The sequence below is a fragment of the Heloderma suspectum genome, chromosome 5, assembly GCF_057233095.1.
Source record: "Heloderma suspectum isolate Gila_16-S chromosome 5, 16-S_ref, whole genome shotgun sequence".
NCBI lineage: Eukaryota > Metazoa > Chordata > Lepidosauria > Squamata > Helodermatidae > Heloderma > Heloderma suspectum.
This window is the reverse complement of record NC_139462.1, coordinates 139,623,542-139,643,641: the sequence shown is the minus strand read 5'-3', so window position 1 is coordinate 139,643,641 and position 20,100 is coordinate 139,623,542. Positions and strand designations below refer to the sequence as shown.

Below are 20,100 nucleotides of genomic sequence, written 5' to 3'. Positions count from 1 at the left end.
TCCTTTAATTTTAAAAGTGAATATATAGAATTGTAGGGATAAAAAAAAATGCAATCCATGAATTAATAGATCATAATGCTTATATGATAGATAACCTTATTGCAGGAATGGACAACATGTCGCCCGCCAAATGTTCTTGGACCACAACTCCCAGCATAACCAATGGGGAGGAATGATGGGAGTTGCAGTCCAACAACATCTAGAGAGTCACAAGTTGTCACCCCAACCTTATTGTATATTTCCATAACATTTGTCATTTACATTTTTTGTGCTAAACTTTTTTTTTCATACTTACTATCTGTTGAGTTTCTCATTGGATAGGATTGTGTGTAGTTGTTCACACAATGAATTAATTGTGGGCTAACAGAGGCACAGTAATTTTCAACGGCTTTTATTTGGGAAGGACCTGGAGAAGAGTCTGTTCGAAAGATTGCTTGGCAATATTCCCGGCAGTTTGTGTGATGAACAGCGTAACTGCAACAAACTGATCCCACTGGGGAAGGGGAGAGGGATGGCAGGTGGAAACAGAAGCAAGACAATGCATCACAAAGAACACTTTATTAGTGGTGAAAGAGATACAGAAATATGCCTATGTTCTATAGCAGGGATAGGCAACTTGCCTTGGATTGAGGGCCGCATAGGATGTTGAGTGGGTGGCCAGGGGCTGCACATGCACACACATGCACATACAATACACACCTCCAATGCACCCATGGACCATGACAACCCAACCATTCCCATGCCCCCCCAATCCTACTACAGATCCCTGGGGTTAGGGGAGGCTTTAATCTCACCCCCATCTCAGCAATACTATCCTGATTCTCCAGGGAAAAAGGGCACACAAGGAGTTTCTGCACTAATTTCTGTAACACAGGGGTGCTACAGAAATTTGGTGGCACCTTCGGATGCCACATGTGGCCCATAGGCTGCACGTTGCTCACTCCTGTTCTATAGTAATGTTGTAGCTGTCTTGAATGTAAATACAATTGGTTGTAAACTTGCATTTGGCCAAAACGTTCTGAGATGTATACACAAAACATTACATTCCCTCTGAATATCAATCTGGTAAGCCTGACAACCAGCTTGAGCAGTTGTGAAATGGATATATGTTATGTCAGCTCCTTATAAAAATAATGAAAGACAATATCTCAAAAAGGAGGTAAATGAAATGAAGAGAATGATGAAAATATAAATTGGGAAGTAAGATTTTAAAAGGTATACTTACTTTCATTTCTGTTTATGCAACTAAAAAGGGCATTCTAAAAACAAAAACAAAAAGCATCATCGAACAGCTAGTAATGAAAAAAACTAAAGAATGGCAAATAACGATAAACAACAGAATCTAAATAAACTGTGCCTACACACATATAAAATCATATGAAGAGTTAAAGTATTGTACAATTAATAAAAAGGAAAATTTCCTTAAAATCATTTGTACATCTGAAGGCTATAACTAAGACCTTTTACCTTCCCAGCAGGCAAAACAGTCCATCTCCATTACAGGGCTGGTTTTCTCTGGTTGCAGATTTTAGAGCTATATTTAAGACCTTCATGAACTACCACTAAGGTAAGAAACAATGCAACAGGAATGACAGCTATATTGTTATACATCAGAGGAAAGGGGCATACAATAATTCTCCATGAGAAAGTAATAATGTATTTGCTGAGAACTTTTTTTGCTGCCTCCAAAGTGTAGGCTGAAACCCAAAGCTGAAATTGAGTAAATTAAATATAAAATAAGCATTTCTGAATGTATTCCTTGACTTTCCATTTGTTTTTTGCATTGATTTTAAATTTTCTTGGTTCAGATGTTAATAGCCACACTTATGCACACTAGAATTTACAAAGATGGTTGAATATGCTGCAGAAGTCTTGAAAGGAAGCTTTCAAAAAAGGAAAAAAGGAAAGGAAGCTTCAGCTGTGACTGAAGGAAGCTTCCCAGTTTAATGTTTCCTAGTTGTTGCTATTTTTAAGTTCTGGAAGGGCTTGAAAATGGCCATAGAAGTGCACCTTTGTAATGTGTGAATTACCATTTGAGATGCCATATCTTGATGTTTTAAAAATCATGGCCATTCTTCAGGACTTTAAAGTCTCACATCTGACAATTCATACACTATTTGCAGCCATTTCCCCACTACTTCCCTGTTCAGGTCATAAGAACCCAATATGGAAAAAGTAATATAGGAAAGCTGCTGTTGCTGCACGTGGTACTCTATACTGCAGTTTCCTGATGCCTCCCCCTACCCCAGCTCTCCCAGTTTAACTGCAAGTTCCCTTCCCATGGCTGAATAAGGCTCAGTTTATATAATATTAGGTAGGAAGTCTAGGGGCTGTTAAAATGTTGCATTCTACTGGCTTTGTGTTTACTTTCTGTGCAAATGAAGAATGCCTTTATAGCCTGATAATGGGTAGGTTATGACTAACTATCCTCCTGCGTTCAATACTATATTTTTAGGCAGTTGAAATTTTCCTTTCTGTTCAATTTCCTTCTGTCAGCCAGCAATCAGATAATATTATATCCCAAGGTTTCAAAAGAAGAACCAGACAAACATTTTTTAAAACACAGCACAAGCTACAAAGCCTAAAGTCTTTGCCAAGAAAGAAAGCAAGGTCAATATTCTGCAGATCAGGTACTGAGTTCAAAACTTCCTGCCTGTGATTAGAATAACTCAGCGATGTATACAGCAGATGTCTGAAGTTGTGACCTTGCTGTGGTCAGATCACTGCCCGCAAGAGACAGCTAGCAACCAAAGTGTCACATTTTTAAACTATTCTTTTTAATGGTAGTACAACAATCTGAAAACTCAGCCACTTCATCAATCCATAATGTACATCCTTAACACTCCAATAAGATATTATAGCTAGGATCCAAAATGCTTGGGCATGTCCAGTGGGATTCTGGATTTTCAACAGCTCCTCTTGCAAAATGCCATCCCACAAACTGCCCATGAAAGTCTTCTCAACTTCAAAAATGATTTGCTGTATAACATTTGCTGATCTGCTACTTGGGAAGCGCAAATTAATAGCAGAGTGTGCCTTATATAACATACTTCTCTAAATAAACCAATTTATATCCCAACTCTAAAAGACTCCCCACATCATTTCCATTTTTACAATGCTCAGGGTTTGGCTCAAAAATCTCAAGTCTTGTAAATTTTATTTAAATTTTTTCCCCTAAGACTTTCCAAAAACACTGCCTGCTCTTACAATAATTTGATTCAATCTCCTTCTGATATACCTTCATTCTCACAAATTATTTCAAATCCATGGAAGAAAATATCTGGACTACTCATGAGGTTATTTTTCTGAAATTCTGTAAATCCTTTTCCATAGCTCTATTCATTCTGTGTAGTTATTTCCTAAAATTCATTTTTTTGTCTTGAACTCTGTTAATTTCTATTCAGCTACTTTTAAGAAATTATTTCCTATCTAGCCTTGATCAAACAAACCTTTTAATGTGCTATTGCCTTGCCCCACTTGCACGATTCTGCAAGCTGCCCATACGACATCTTGGCCCTGCAGCTGTCCTGTGATTTCCCCCTGCTTTGCCCATATTTTTTCACAGTGAAGAAAATCTGTTAATGTTTTCTGGCACACCATATACTGCAGAGAACCACTGGTGTGATCCCGGTTTTGGGGACCTTGCAGCATTTCTGCAGGGGCATGGTTGTGACATTACTGTGATGTTTCTGAACAGGCATGTCTGTGTAGCACAATTTTGCTACCCTTTGTGTCATTTCATTTCTAGTTGGTATAGCACAAACACAATTGTTTTCCCCTTATTTTTTATTTTGATGGCGCAGTGTTAGTGCTCCTCTAGAGTTACCTCCTCCTGAAAATTCACATTTGCAAACTTCCACCGTAGTCTTGAGCAATTCCTCATTTTAAAAAAAAGGTGTGTGCACAGGTGAATTGACTCACCTAAGTGCATGCCCACAGAGGGAGACAGCAGAGGAAGAAGGGAAATGGTAGTGGAGGGGTGGGGTGGGGAAGAGAGCGCAGTGGGGAGGGACAAAAGGTAGGTATGTAGACATGAGACCATGTAACATACCGGGGGGGGGGGGAGAGAGAGAGGAAAAACTGGGCAGTGTGATAGATATAATGAAATTCCACTTTTAAAGAAAAAACGGAACACAATGAGCTGTTCCCGCAAGAAGGCTACAGTGTGATCAGACCATTGGTGTTATACACCTGCAGTTTGTTGTAGGTGTCCTAGTTACAGTCAGGGCCAGAAATATTGGAACAAGGATAACTGTTTTGGCAGTTGGGCTCTGTACACCACCACACTGAAGTTGAAAGGAAACACACCCAGATGGGAGCAAAGTCAGGACTTTCAGCTGTAATTCAAGGGGTGTGACAAAAGTGGGGCACTAACCATTGAGGAAGGACAGCCAGTGGCATACACACACACCCATCATTGGTGGCTCATAAGTAATGGAACGAATGGCTGACAAGCAGCTGCATGGCCAGGTGTGGCCTGTTTCCTGGGTACCCCATGACCAATCAAGCAGATAAAAGGCCTGGAGGTGGTTCTGAGTGTTACATTTGCATTTAGTAGCTGTTCACTGGAACTCCCAACATGAGGAGGTCCAAAGAGGTGTCCGTGCAAGTGAAGGAGGCCATCATTAGGCTGAGGAAACAAAATAAACCCATCAGAGAGATAGCAAAAACATTAGGAGTGGCCAACACAACAGTTTGGAACATCCTGAAAAAGAAGGAATTAACTGGCAAGCTCAGCAACAGCAAAAGGCCTGGAAGACCACGGAAGATAACTAAAGTGGATGACCGCAGAATTCTGCTCATGGTGAAGAGGAACCCTTTCACAACATCTAGCCAGGTCAAGAACACTCTTGAGGAGGTAGGCATGTCACTGTCAACATCTACAGTAAAGAGATGGCTTTATGAATGTAAATACAGAGGCTTCACAACATGGTGCAAACCACTGGTAACGCTCAAGAACAGACAGGCCAGATTAGCCTTTGCCAGCAAACACCTAAAAAAGTCTGCCCAGTTCTGGAATAAGATTCTTTGGAATGATGAAACCAACAGTAACTTGTACCAGAATGATGGGAAGAGAAAAGTATGGAGAAAGAAAGGAACAGCTCATGATTCAAAGTATACCACATCATCTGTCAAACATGGTGGAGGCAGTGTTATGGCATGGGCATGTATGACTGCCAATGGAACTGGGTCACTGGTGTTTATTGATGACCTGACTGCTGATCAAAGCAGCAGGATGAATTCTGAAGTGTATAGGGCTATACTTTCTGCTCAGATTCAGCCAAATGCTGCCCAACTGATAGGACGTCGCTCCATATTGCAGACGGATATTGACCCAAAACATACAGCAAAAGCTACCCCAGAGTTTCTCAAGGCAAAGAAGTGGGATGTTCTTCAATGGCCAAGTCAGTCACCTGACCTCAACCCAATAGAGCATGCTTTTCACTTACTGAAGACAAGACTGAAGGCAGAAAGACCCACAAACAAGCAGCAGCTGAAGGCAGCTGCAGTAAAGGCCTGGCAAAGCATCTCGAGGGAGGAAACTCAGCATTGGGTCATGTCCATGGGTTCCAGACTTCAGGCAGTCATTGACTGCAAAGGATTTTCATCCAGGTATTAAAGGTGAACCTTAAGTTTGAAATTATGTTGGTTTGTTCCATTACTTATGAGCCACCAACAATGGGGGTGTGTGTATGCCACTGGCTGTACTTCCTGAATGGTTAGTGCCCCACTTCTGTCAAAACCCTTGAATTACAGCTGAAAGTCCTGACTTCGCTCCCATCTGGGTGTGTTTCCTTTCAACTTCAATGTAGTGGTGTACAGAGGCCAACTGCCAAAACAGTTAACCTTGTTCCAATATTTCTGGCCCTGACTGTATCTATGTAACTAGATACATAATTATAAAAAAGTACATCATTCCTTTTTCTGTTACAAGAATCAAACAGAATTAATATTTTCATTATAACATACCACACAGTTTTTATATTTAGACTGAACCTCTTTCTGTCCCCTTCCTCATCAAAGATGTCTATGATTCCCTAGCTCTACCCTACCAACAAGAATTCTGTGGTTACAAGGCAATCTTTAGCACTTAGTGTACTGTTTCTCCTCCAGCACTAGTCATATCAGGTGTATAATTTGACATGATCAAATTATAAGGTTTCAGACCTACTTCTCTCTCAAAGTCTATTTTTCAGATACAGGATTTTTTAATAGATAGAAGAAGACATTGTGGGTATTAGAAAAAGTGACAATACATGACATAAGTGGCACCATGGCAGACTATATTTCCTTTCCCCTTGAATGCAATCTTACACAGAGGGCTAAACTACGCGCTTATGTTAAATGTGTAGTGTGCAGCTGATCCTCACCATTTTGTTTAAAGTGTAAGTGCATGGCAATGAAGGGTTTTTACTTTTTTAGTCCCCACTGGGATTTTGGAAAAAAAGTAGTTCGGTGGAAAGGTTTAAACCTCCCCAACCCGCACATGGTGCTTACACTAAGGTAAACAAAATGGTGAGGATTTAAAAAAAAACAACCCAAGATCTCTAAAGCAGGCTTGTAATCAGTCACTCACCTATGGCAAGAACAGTTTGCTTCCAGGCAACTATAAGATCCTGGTGGTCTTGAACTAGGGATGTGAGCAGTGGAACACTGGATTCTTACTGCCTTTACCATTGGTGCAGCTCATAAGCAGAGGGAACTGCTGTTCGGCAGCACCACTTCTGCAGATGGTTGGATGGGGTACTGCAAGTTTCAAGACCAAAAGGATCAAATCATCTGAAGACTCATTAGGGTTCCACCAGAACTTCTATAACTACTGTCAATGTCCTGGCTTCTCAGTATGAGCAAATAATTGCCCATTGTAGGTTAAGTTGCTACAGTTTGCCTGGAATCACTGATTGAAACTGCAGAACCTCTAATCTGTTGACTCTTCTGCCTCATAGTCAGCAGGACTGGCAGCCATTTAAACTTTTGCTGTAAATATCTGTGAGACATGTTTAAGAAGCTGAATCTGTTATATGGAACAACTGCAAAACAACTAAGGTTGCCTCTGGATGTGCAAGTGTAGGTGGAGGGCTCTTGCCAAATTAAGGACTCTCCTTTCAATTGCATGTTCAGTTTTAACTCAGCCTTCCCCAACTTCGTGCCTTCCAGATGTTTTGGGCTACAGCTCCCAGCATTGCTGAACACTGAATATGCTGGCTGGCGCTGATGGGAGTTGAAGTCCAAAACATTTGATAGGGACGAGGTTGAGGAAGGCTGTTTTAGCTTGTTACTGGAAATAACAAGTATACCCTTCTGCATTTATAGGCATGGAGTGAACACAAAAAGAAAAACAAGTGACGAAGTCACAGGCAAGCAAACCATACAATAAACAGGCACAGTTGTAACTTCATCACTTGTTTTTCTTTTTGTGATTAGAGTGCCTCCCTGTTGTTGCTCATGGAGTCAAGCATCACAGATCCCAAAAATTTTTTTTTACATTTATTATTACATTTCTATCCCACCTTTTTTCCTCTTGCAAGGAACCCAAGATGGCTCACATGGTCCTCCTCTCCATATTATCCTCACAACAACCCTGTGAGGTAGGTTAGGCTGAAAGTCAGTGCCTGGCTCAAAGTCACCCAGTGAGCTTCATGGCGGAATGGAGACTAGAACCCAGATCTACCAAGTCCCAGTCCAACACTAACTACTACAGCACACTAGCTCTCAAAAATTGTGGCTTACAATGTGGTAGCTATATGTCTCTGATGCTGTAAACATGGAAGGATATAATCTACATAAAAGAAAAAATACCACCAGGTATTAAATGCAAATAAATTCAGTTATATGATATTCTTCTTTGTGGTCTCTGGGCATCAAACATATGAGCTCTATGCCTACACAGAGCTCTGTTCAGGAAACTTCTATAGCTGAGGAGTTGTTGGCAGGAATCCTCCCCCACCATCTCAGTGTGCATGTCCCTAGCAGGTTCCTGCCTATTCCTTCAGTTCTCTTTTCACCTCCATTGTAATAGCCTAGTAGGGAATTTCTCTCGTTGCTCACTATTCACAACACTACTGCTGAAGTGCATTTTTTTAATTCTACGTTGTCTAGAACTGAAAATGTATTCTAAAATAATTTGGAAGAACAATTCCAAAGTATATGGAGAACAAAACATCTGCTTAGACAAAGAAAATATTGTGGACTGCTTTTGTAACTTTACCCAACACCAGCTATTTCATTCCAGTCTTTGAAATCTTATGTTCTTGTAGATTGTCAGTTGAGAACATAGAAAGATGCTGAAATATACTTTGGGAGAATCACCACCTCACTCCCAAAATCTGGTAAACTGAACTGGTGTTTAGCATTGTACAGATTTCACCATAAAACTTGTCAAAGCACCTAAGATTTACCTATAAATAATGGTATGCGGAAGAAAAGCATGGAAATGTGAGAACTTGCATTATTTTATAACTAACTATGCAAAAGCTAGATAATTTTATGTTTGCAGTATCTGTAATCATTCTTGAAAAAAATCCACTTATTTATATAAATGAAATATGACAAAAACTTTCCAACAAAAACAGAAAAAAGAAGAATTAGGAAAAGAAACTACTCTGTCACGAGCAATGATCACTATTTCACTCCCATTTTTGAAAACTCTCTTACCTGTCCTTTCCGTTCTCCAACAAATATTGGTCAACCTCCTACAGCAATGCAGAAATCCAGAAAAGAGAAGGAAACGCACTAGCATAACAGAGGAAAGGTTACAGATATGGGCAGTGAAGTATAATACAGTATTAGAAGAGATAAAGCTATTTACTGTAGGGAGTTATCGTTCAGGAGAACCCAAACTATGAAAATCCCAGCAGCTAAAGATTGTAGAAAAAGAAAAAAAAACCCTTCCTTTCAAATGTGTATTTTCACTAAAAACAGAGCTAAGCAGTATCATATATACTAATGGTGATCTCAATCCTTTAGAAAATATATTCAATTGTTCTCCCCCCCCCCTCCAATGAGGATTATGCATGCCCAGTGAATGCTGACTGACTATTGTGGAAGAAAATGGAAAATGGGGGTAAGGGTGGGGATTGGAGAGGCGTGGCAGTCCACACTGCAACATTTTGTTGAAGGTCCCACTTGTTTAATCTAAATCAAGCTTCCAAATGAATGAGCAAGCCACTGTATTTATCCCCTAATCTAAAGAATTAAGGTATATAGAAGGATCAATATGGTGACTTTTGTTTATGAAGGCGGCTAATGCAGATTGGGACCTAGTCTCTTTATCTTCTCCAACCGAAACACAAAGGCCATTGTGGCTTTGGGTTGGAGTTACCCACTTTCAGTGGCAAAAACTACCCATTCTGTTCAATGTCATGTTTTCACAATGCCTAAGAGTGTCAGAAATATTTCATAGAAATTGGAAAGAGCAGTACAAGTGGTGCTTGTTGCCCACCTGTGGCCCAGATTTTATATACTGGCCATGTTCGAACATCATGGCAAGCTAAGGTTTAGCATGACAGATGCACAAAGGAGCTATAATGGGACTTGGGTTTGAGTGGTTCCCCACCACCTCATTCCCGTAAGGATGGGAGAAAGGTTTCAGAAGCTTTTACTTGTTGTTAACTGTGGTTTTCTGTGTTCTCTGGTGCAACGAACTGAGATTAACACTAACTATGGTTACTTTCAATCAAGCCAATTTCAAACAATGGTTTCTGAAGCTGGCATGTTAAAATTAACTATAGTTAACTACATTTCCCACTTCAGACAACAAGGGAAGTCACAACTAACTAAAAACAGACGTGACTGCTTCTGAACTCCTTCCTCTTGATCATGAAGGAGAGGGAGGGGGTGAGTCCAAGGCTCACCAACACTCGTGCACATCATGGTAAACTATGTATTTTTTATTTTATTACACAATTCTACCATGACAAATTGACTGCCTAATCTGATCCAAGTGAATCAAAAACGTAACATCCTAAGATGAGTGTTCTTGCAGACAGGATAGGTAAGATAAAACAGCATGTTAAGGGATTTCTGTTTTGAAGAGAAGGTATATGCTGGAGACAGATTCCTGAAAATATTATTGCTTTTTATACATTATTAAATATAATGTAACTCAAATATTTGGCAGTAACTGTTTTAAACAATTAACCAAAACACTTCCAGTTGAATATTTGTACAAAATGAATTCATGTTGATTTCCAACAAAATGTCTATGCAGTGAAAACTAGTCAAATACTTTATAAAACTGCTTAATTACAACAATCTCTTCTACTGACTAAGCATGTTTACTTTTGACAAAGAATTACTTCAGTGAAAAGTTAACTTTATGTTGGAATAGCAAATAGTACTTTCAGGAGCACCCGGCAGATAATAAAGAATCCCTAGTTCACCAAAATGTATTCTGCATGTTGCCTGTAGCATAAGATTTTAACTTCAGCAATGTTTAACACAGAAGCCTAAAGAAGATGTAACGCTGGTTCCCAGCAAACCATAGTTTGTATACACAGTTAACTTTCTGAACACCCAATCCCACCCCCACCCTTCTCAATCCACTGTTAGAAACAGAATGCTGGACCAGATGGACCTTTGGTGTTACCTAGCAGGGCTCTTACATTTTATATCCTCCTCTCCCCAAATAAATTATTTCCCTGCCCACTCTATTAAACATAGGGTAGTTAACACAACTCCCTGTGCGTTGAAGGAATACACGAGAGGCAAGCACAGGGCGATGTGGGCTAGTCTTACCCCCATGCCACCCACAATGGAAATCCTTCTCCACCATCTGCATGTTTAGACAGAGTACACACTCCATGCAAGGAGGAGCCCTGATTAGGCAGAGTTATTTCATGTGTGGAACTCTTAACGCATATTAATGTACATGGAGAGCTTTTTCCCGCAACACCAACTGCATGGATGGCAGGGATATGTTTCCATTGTGTTATGGGCTGTGCTAGACCATGCGCCCCCTTCATATATTCTTTGAACATGTGGGAGGGTTCATGTGACCTACCCCATGGTGTCATATCACAGGTGCACCAACACAAACTGGCTTTCACAAACCAGATCGCCGTGGAACCATGGACTTTAAGCCCAAACTATGGCTACACTCTCTGGTTTACAAAAGAAAAATAGTTTGTGTTAATTACTGCTTGTGTTGGTGTACATGAAGTGTGAAACTGAAGCTAATACTGACATGGAAGGGGGAATTCCAGAGATAGGAGGAAGGAGCGGGAGGAGTCCAAGTTTACTTTGGTGGCTCCCAATTTGCAAAACACAGTTTGCTGGGAGCTAGCATTACTTCTCATCGGTAGTGGGGGAGAAAGCTCAACTTGGTCTGTTTTTCCTCCAGAAATGTTTATGATTCAGAAGTTACCAGACTTTATAGTCTACCAATATTAGGAAAGTTTAAGCATGCTTACAGGGAATAAAAGAATACATGTTATGTGCTTACCTCATATTCTTTCCTGCAAATTTTCAAAATATCATTCTTGGAAGATGCCTGAAATACATCCATTTTATTATCAAGACATACTCTAGACTATTCAAGAATAGATCCTTTTAATAAGAAATCATATAGAAAATAATTAGATTGTGAAAAATTAGAAATGTCACCATTATGTCTGGTTTCTTCTATAACAATTATTCTTAATCACTTCAATGTACTAAATTTTGGAACATAATCAAAACCACAAATCTGTTCTTTTAACAAAGATTTTCATATTGAATTTAATGTGAGTATATAGACAAGGTAGGCTGATAATTTTATTATAAAAAACTAATAATTAAAATTAAGTACATTTTAACTAAGTAAAATATTTAAAAAATATTGGAGTTGATAAAAATGTATTTCTTACACATTTTTTACTCTTACTTGAGCTAAATTTGAAGCAATATAAAAGATAGTTTAAAATTATTTGGACTCCTCATGTAGCCAATCAAATGTTATTAATCAAATATTCTGTAAAAAGTAGAGGACAACAAAGAGAGAAGAATACTTCAGGTGAATGACTGGCTACAGGGGCAGTTAGTTCACATGACTCAACAGCCAATTGTGGGTTAATTTACCTATGAGGAGCTGCAGCACATCCCCTCTGCCATTATGAATATGCAAGCCCTGGTCAGGGATTGCTGTAGCTTGTCGTGTTGTTGGAACCCGGACAGCTGAGGTTGTTTGAGGGTTAAACAACCCCTGCATTAACCCTAAAACAAATTGTGGGTTATGCAAGGGTTAACCCTCAAATAATCTCTGCCACCCGGGTTCAGACAACATGACAAGCCCCGGCAGCCCCCCCACAAGCATGCATATTCATAATGGCAGACGGCATCTACCCTGGCACCCTAAGTGTTCATTAACCCATGATGGACTGATGAGTCGGCTGAACCAGGTCTCTGTTGATGAGAGAGATTTGGTTTCAGGGACCACGGTCTAAGAGTTTCCTGAATGAAGGACTACTGTCAGGAGATGAGTTGCACTTCACAAGGACTGGGGAAATGTGTTTGGCAGAAGCATGGTGCGCCTGATCAAGAGGGCTTCAAACTAAATCCAGTGGGAATGGACACAACAGCCTGAATGGGTTCAGAGGAGGGTAATGAAGATGATCAGTGGTATGAGAAACAAGCCCTATGAAGAAAGGTTGAAAAACTGGGTATGTTTACCCTTGAAAAGAGAAGACCAAGGCAGGACATAATAGCACTCTTTGAATACCTAAAGGGCTGCAACACAGAAGAGGGGAACAAATTGCTTTTGGCTGCTCCAGGATACAGGACTAGATCTAATGGGCTTAAGTTACAAAAGAGTAGCTTTCAGTTGAACATTAGGAGAAACGTCTTAACTCTAAGAGCAGTTTGACAATGGAACCAATTTCCTAGAGGGGTGATGGTCTCTCACTTAATGGAGGTCCTCAAGCAATGGCTAGAAAGCCATCTGTTGAGGATACTCTAGCTCTGGGTTTCCTGCATCAAGCATGGTCCTGAATTAGATGGCCTACAAGGCCCCCTCCAACTCAATAATTCTAATGGGATAAATGGGTCAGATATGCGACCCTAAAGAAATTGCAATGCACAGCAAGTCTCAACATGTAAATAGGAGTAGGAAAGCTAACTCTAAGGAGGCACTCAAACAAACAGCACGTTATATTTCATTTGTCCAGAAATAGCACATAATTAGAACCATTTTTACAGAAGGCAAACCAACATTAGTAGAAAAAAACCACTGGTTGAGGGGTAAGCTGTACCCCACAAATGTGAACTGTTAAAAGGGAGAAATGGAAAAGCTTATTTGCTCTATTAGAAGGTGCAATTCTAGGCTGTGCTGGAGCAGAAAGATCCTCTCTTCAACTGGGCTAAAAGCAGCCCTATTCCTCCTGAAACATCAGAAAAACACGGTCTCAGTAAGACAGGATCAGGAGCTATAGGGGCCTAGGAGCACTGTAAGACTGCTCCTCTCACATTCGTTGGAGGCAATACAAAGAGCATGGACATTAGCAAGGTCTATCTAGAAGGGTACCTCTGAAGCACTGAGATAAGCATGCTGACAGTATGTTAATACAAAGCATCTACAGGTCCACCCTTGCCCCACTTGTAGCATTGCCTATCAGCAGGGAAGGAAACACATCCTCTTAAAAAAGCATGGATATTAATCCAGAAATAGATACCAGACTCAGAATCCCTGAGTAGTTAAAGTTCAAAATGGAGCAGTTAAGCACAGCATCTGCTTTGTTTCCTCTGGCGGAGACCATAAACAGGCAAAAGAAATGGAGCAGATATGTTTCAGAAGGCATATGTCTGCTGTCTAAGTGGGCAAACACCTGACTTTACTCCTATCAGCATCACATAAAAATCTTACCTGTTTACATGCTTGTCGACATTCTACAACAATGGCTAACTCACAGCAACCTAAGCCAACCCAGCCATCAGATTTCTTCAAAACACCTTTAAAGAAAAATTCTTAAACATATTACTACCACTGCTGTGTACATTGCAAGGCCATAACCTGTATCTAGCAGACAATATAGTACTGCTTTACCATGAAATTTTATTAGTATTCCAAATAAGAAGTGATCAGATGGTTCACCCCAAGCCTAAGACGCTTTGCCAATATAAGACCCACTAAATTCAGTGAGGTTTACTTTGTAGTACATTAAGATTAGGATTGCAGCCTAACTCCCCAATCATAAATACATTTGCTTTGAAATAAGCCTTGTTGATTTCAGTGGAATAACTAAGCATGAACTCTGGAAAGTCCAAAGTTGTTGATCTTGGAAGAAGATCAAAATCTCACATACAGCCAGAAATGGTGTGTGTGTTGGGGGTAGGGGATTGATTAGTTTAAAGCATACTGTGACTAATCCCATATTCTGATGTAGCTCAATAGTGCCATCATATATTTCCTGAACAATGGTGCAAATCTGACCTCTAAGCCATGTTAATTTGCAACTAAATGATTATTAATACTTAAAAGGTAAAGGTAAAGGTGTCCCCAACCAGTCATGTCCGACTCTAGGGTGTGGTGCTCATCTCCATTTCTAAGCCGAAGAGCCAGCGCTGTCCGAAGACGCTTCCGTGGTCACGTGGCCGGCATGACTGAACACCGAGGTGCACGGAATGCTGTTACCTTTCCCGCTGAGGCGGTACCTATTTATCTACTTGCAATTTCTTGCTTTCGAACTGCTAGGTTGGCAGAAGCTGGGACTGAAGACGGGAGCTCACTCGGTCACGCTGCACTCGGGTCTCGAACTGTTGTCCTGCCGACCTTCCGGTCTGCAGTTCAGCATCTTAACCACTAAGCCACCGCGGCCCCATTATTAATACTTACATACCATTTAATATAATAAAATATCTAAGGGAGCAATCTTATGGCCTCTAGATGCTGTCTAGAGGGCTATAGGATATGCTCATTTCTGGAAACTGACCTCGGAGCCCGTGATCCGAGGTCGGTTCCCGGAAAACTGTCTTCTCCCTCGTCCGTGCTGCCTCGGAGGCAGCGCAGAGAAGCCCCATCCTCCGCATTCGGAATAGGAGCGCAGAGCAACTGAAAAGGGGCGGGGCAGAGGGGCGTTCTGGGACGGAGACAGCGGATCTGTGCATATGACATATCCAATGTGTCATACAGCAGCTTCCTCTCCTGGTTGGCCCTGAAAATGGCTGTCTAATGAAAAATAGCAAGGCAGGAGGGGCGCAGAGGGAATGATCCACCCCGTGCCTCTCCTGCCTTGCTTTGGATAGGCAGTCACCTCTGAGTTCAGAGGCAGCCGCCTATCTTGATAGGATTGCGCCCTAAGAGGTTTACAAATAAATATTAAAAATCACATTTAAATACATATTAAAAACAATGTCAACTATAATAACAATACAAATCACATTTAAAACATACTATTAAAAACAATTTCAGCTATATCTCTGACTCACTATACATATTTTGCATGCTTTCCTTTTTACCTATACAGGGAATGTCGTTAAAATATTCCCAGAGAGTCTTTATTATAACCAGCACCCATGAGTGTTTGAGGTTAACAGCACAATCATATACATGTCTACTCAGAAATAGGTTCTGTTGAGTTCAATGGGACTTACTGCCACGGGCTTACTCCCAGGTAGGTGGGTATAGGCCTTAGTATGAAGATATAGGAAGATGCATATTGGACAATTTTGTCTCCCTCTTTCTTTTCAATGTTCTGCTTTCTGCTTCACTCTGTATTAGCCCAGCCTAGCTCTCAAACAAAAATGAAATGGCCATTGCCAATATCTCAAGGCAAGGTTTAATAGTTACTGGCATGAAAAAACCTGACGTAATTTTTTTTAATCCTATTTTTTCAGTGGTGGCCCCCATCTGCGGAATGAGCTCCCTGATGAGGTCCGCCTGGCACCAACATTGTTTTTCTTTTTGGCACCAGGTTAAGACCTATTTCTTTTCCCAGGCATTTGGCAGCACATTATGAGTTTTAATCGGTCCTGGAGGTGTCTTTAGTTATGACTGACTGTTGAATGTTGTTTTTAGTTATATGGTGTTTGTATATATTGTCTGAGTTATTTAATGTTAATAGCTTTTAAACTTTGTATAATGTTTTTTAATGTTTTAAATTCTGTAAACCGCCCAGAGAGCTTCAGCTATGGGGCAGAATAGAAATGTAATAAACAATATATTTTTAATTTTTTTAAGCAGCGGAGGGAGCAATCCTATGCTCCCCGGACAGTGTCGGGGGGGGGGGGGATAGGATAGTTCAGTTTCCTGGCTTCGAGGTCCAAGACAGGGCTTTGACCTCAGAGCTGGGAAACCACACTCCCCACCCCTCATAGCTGGTGCAGAGAGAACCACACCGGCCTGCCTCTCCACACGTGGAAAATGGAGGGAGGAGATGGGGAAAAGTGGGCATTCCTAGGGGTGGGGAGTGGAGAAGACCAGAGCAGCTTCATATCTTATGACCACCGTAGCCTCCTTCTCTCCCCGTCTGAGGTGCCGCCACTGGATGGGCGAAATCGCCCGTCTAGCAGAAATGCAGGGCAGCTGGAGCATTGAGATGAAGATCGCCTCCACTGTCCTCCTGCCCTGCATTGGATACTCAGCAGCCTCCGAGTTCAGCAGCCAGCAATCCATATAGGATTGCGCCCTAATTTTATCCACTGTGCTATATTGTTTTTCTGTCTTAACTAATTTGTCTGCCTTGATTATCTAATTCCACCACCACATAAGCACAGAACGAAACAATCCTATCTACCCTGTGCCTTTGCACATGTGACTTTAGGCAGATAAACTGAAAGTCCAGGAATTTCAAGAAGCAAGAACTGTTAGTTAGGTTGGTCAAAGCCATTTTCATGAGATGAAAAACTGAAATATATGCCCATGTTTGATTGATAAGTAATTTCATTTTTATAAGACCGTAAATGTAGGCTTAGCATATTTATGATGGAATTTTAAAACTATGTTACTTTTAAGTTAGAGAGAAATCTATTATTGTATTTATGTTTCTTTTAAAAATCCAAACAATCCATTTAAATTTTAGAAACCCAATTTAAATTTTTTAAATCCTTTTTGTTTAAATCCTTTTTATTTACCCTGGTGTTCATGAGAATCTGCCTGGGGTGGCAGCCTATCAGTAATTCTTTTTGGGAGAAACCCTGTAAAGGGGTCCACCAGTAGGAAAGCCCCCCCTCCCCCCAATCCATGACATACTGATTTTTCTGACTCTAGAATATCCATCTCTAGCCAATTAAATTGAAGGCTAAACAAATAATTAAAGGGGAAAACAAATCTTTCCAACACTTAAACTGATAAAAGCTAAATTATTCTCAGTTACTGTTCAGAGCTGAAATTTGGGATCATGATGAATTAGCAGACATAGAAAGGTCTCCAAAGTTTTTTTTATTTATTTCTTATATTCTTAGTTCACCCAATAACAAAAGGTTTTCTCGGCCAATTCTTAGAACAATTCTTAGGACTATTTTGAATGCTCCCTAATGTATACCATCAGTACAACTTAAAGAGGAAACAGGAATGTTACCTCTAGTGATGGGATTTATTGGATTTAAATTACATTATGGGGCTCTCAACAAGATTCAAACCCTTCAGAACATTCTCAGCCCCCTCTTACATCAGAGGACAGGGCCTGAAACTCCTCCAGGGGTCTCTGTTCTTGGACCTTGGAACTTCGGCTGTTGTGGCCCAGCTCCAGCACTGCAGTAGGCCTTATAGTTTATAGCCAGAATCTGATCAAAAGTGATCCAGAAGGGTTTGGGCCTATTCAGCTTGTGGAATGTCAGAATCAGAGTGAGCTTATCTCTGTCAGTGTTCTCAGAGGAAGGAAGGCTACTTCCTTTCAGCTGCTAGCTTCAACCTTGGCAGGGAAAGGGGCTGGTAGCTTCTCTGTGAGAACCTAACAGAAGAGTTTTGGAGGTCTCACACAGGTTGAAGTGTCATCCCTGAAGGCAGAATGGAGACACCCTGTTTGGGCAGGGGCCTTGTTGATGGGCAAAAATCCCTTGTCAGTTAGTTGTTTAGGAGGAGGGCTATCGCAGCCACACCTTCGCTTTGAAGCAGATACCCACACTTGAAGCCTTTGCTAGGAACATTCTTGTCTTCACTGCCTTCTCTGTTTGGACTTACTACTGTCTGAGCTTCTTGAGGCATTCTTCACTTTGGACTCTCCATCCAATTTGGACTCTTCTCTCTTTGAACTTTGTATTGATAAGAACCTGCTATGTAAAGTACTGCCATACTTTTCATAGACCTTGAATTCTCCTTTGCTGTGGATTACATATATAAGAACATAAGAAGAGCCATGCTGGATCAAACCAAGGGTCCATCTAGTCCAGCATTCTGTTCACAGTGGCCACAAGTAAGACATGAGTGCAACAGCACCCTCCTGCCCATGTTCCCCAGCGACTGGTGTACATAGGCATACTGCTTCCTATAATGGCAGTATTATGTGCAGCATCATGTGACAAATCTGTCCTCACCCAGGAATTCTAAGAGATAGAATACCAATATTTAGGGGGGCCTAACCCACCAGTAACTACTCCCACTCAATTTCCCCTAGAGCAAGGTGTCACCAGGAAATGCAGGTTTTTACTGGCTTCTGGTACTAGACACAGAGTTGTAGTTCAGTAACAATTCTCAGAGACCAAGCTTTTGTCTTTTCTGTGTTTTACTTACTTCAAGTAGATTCCTAGTACAGAATAAACAATAAGCATACAATGCTAATATAAACAAAATCAAAACAATTTCAAGATACATTTCTAACAAAAAGGCTTATGAAGAGCAAAACATCATACTACATATGTTATCTTACCAGTTTTCTCAGATCAAGCAAAGACAGTGAGTTCTCCCATGGAGAACTGAAATCTTTGATTACTGGACTGCCTTTTATACATGTTATACATTTTTACACATTTATCTGCTTATGTACATTCATATTTCAAGTTGCTTCTCAATACAATGGAAATATCAACACGTTACTAAATCCCTAAAAATATCTATCTTCTGGCCTTAAAACCGGGTTTCTAGCTATAAAAACATGTCTGTGAGACAACATCCATGATCATCATAATATCCAACTGATATATCAGTGACAAATGAAATGACTGTCTTAAACATATGCATTTTAGCCTGGGAGACCCGATGTTTCCCATTTCAAGCATCCCTTCATGGGTCGATAATGTTTCTAGTTCATGGCTGTTATTGCTCATGACCTAATACCACTGTGAACTCCTTGATGGATAGTATCCTATTTTGACACTAGAACCTCCACTGTCAGCTAATTACCACTCTACATCATGGCACAGATGTTTCCCAGAATGTTAGATATCACAGCAAGACTCTCACAGGGCTATACTTTGAAAGACTTTATTCTCGGCCTAAGAGGCCCAGTTGGGATTGGGTCTGGAATAAAATCATGACATCCTTATGCAGAATATCCTTCAATGCATTTGATCATGGAATCTCCTAACTGCTTAGCTAAGTCAAGCTGGGCAATATGGGTCCCAATATTTGCCACAGTCAATTAGCCAGAGCACTTGCTGGCTTGGACTGATCCTGACTCTTGGATTTTTCTATGCCTGGACTCACGTAGCATGGAGATATCAAAGTGAAAGCTATGGTCTTTGAAATCTCTGCATGTTTGGGATTACTCTGAACTTACTCTTGAACCTTGGATCTGAAAGGCCTTGACCTGTGTAGCACAGAGGTTCCAATGAAGATTTCAAGGTTGGACTTAACCTCTGCATGTGCAGATTTGTTTAGGTCTTTTTCTAGAACCCTTGCCTTTGACTGACTGGGATGGCTTATGCCAGGAATTATTCGAGCCCCTGCCCTGTATTTGGAATTCCTTGTCTCAGATTGCCTGGGATGAATTACGCCAGGAATCTTTCCAGTCGCTTGCCCTGTATTCTGAGCCACAGAGATTGTAACAGGGAAACCAAGTTGTCTGGATCTCTGACACTGTTATAGTTACTAGCTTTGGATTATTTTGGAATTATTTATGGAGACTATGGCTAACTGTCACCAGGTATATGATTTCGGAAAAATGTAACCATTAAGCTTTTACCATGGGATTTGCTACAATAAAGGAGCCTCACTGGTTTGGAGTGTCTTGAGTCAGAATGCCAGAGTGTGTG

At 40.7% G+C, this 20,100-nt stretch overlaps 1 protein-coding gene across 7 annotated transcripts in view; it reads right to left on the bottom strand.

The window, feature by feature from the left end:
• The window catches only part of RECK (reversion inducing cysteine rich protein with kazal motifs), a 63,156-nt gene that overhangs the window by 35,103 nt on the left and 7,953 nt on the right, over positions 1-20,100 (bottom strand). For 5 of the 7 annotated variants that reach the window (XR_014792255.1, XM_084857620.1, XM_084857621.1 and 2 more), the window contains 4 exons: positions 13,838-13,923; positions 11,444-11,491; positions 1,226-1,259; positions 296-493 (listed from right to left, as the gene is read on the bottom strand). Coding sequence is in view for 6 of the 7 variants with exons in the window: in XM_084857620.1 (XP_084713746.1) it covers positions 296-493; positions 1,226-1,259; positions 11,444-11,491; positions 13,838-13,923 (366 nt within the window). In the remaining variant the exon portion in view is untranslated. Of the gene's footprint in view, positions 1-295; positions 494-1,225; positions 1,260-8,655; positions 8,697-11,443; positions 11,492-13,837; positions 13,924-20,100 lie in introns of those variants that run through there. The other 2 variants (XM_084857617.1, XM_084857622.1) reach the window with 2 other exon arrangements.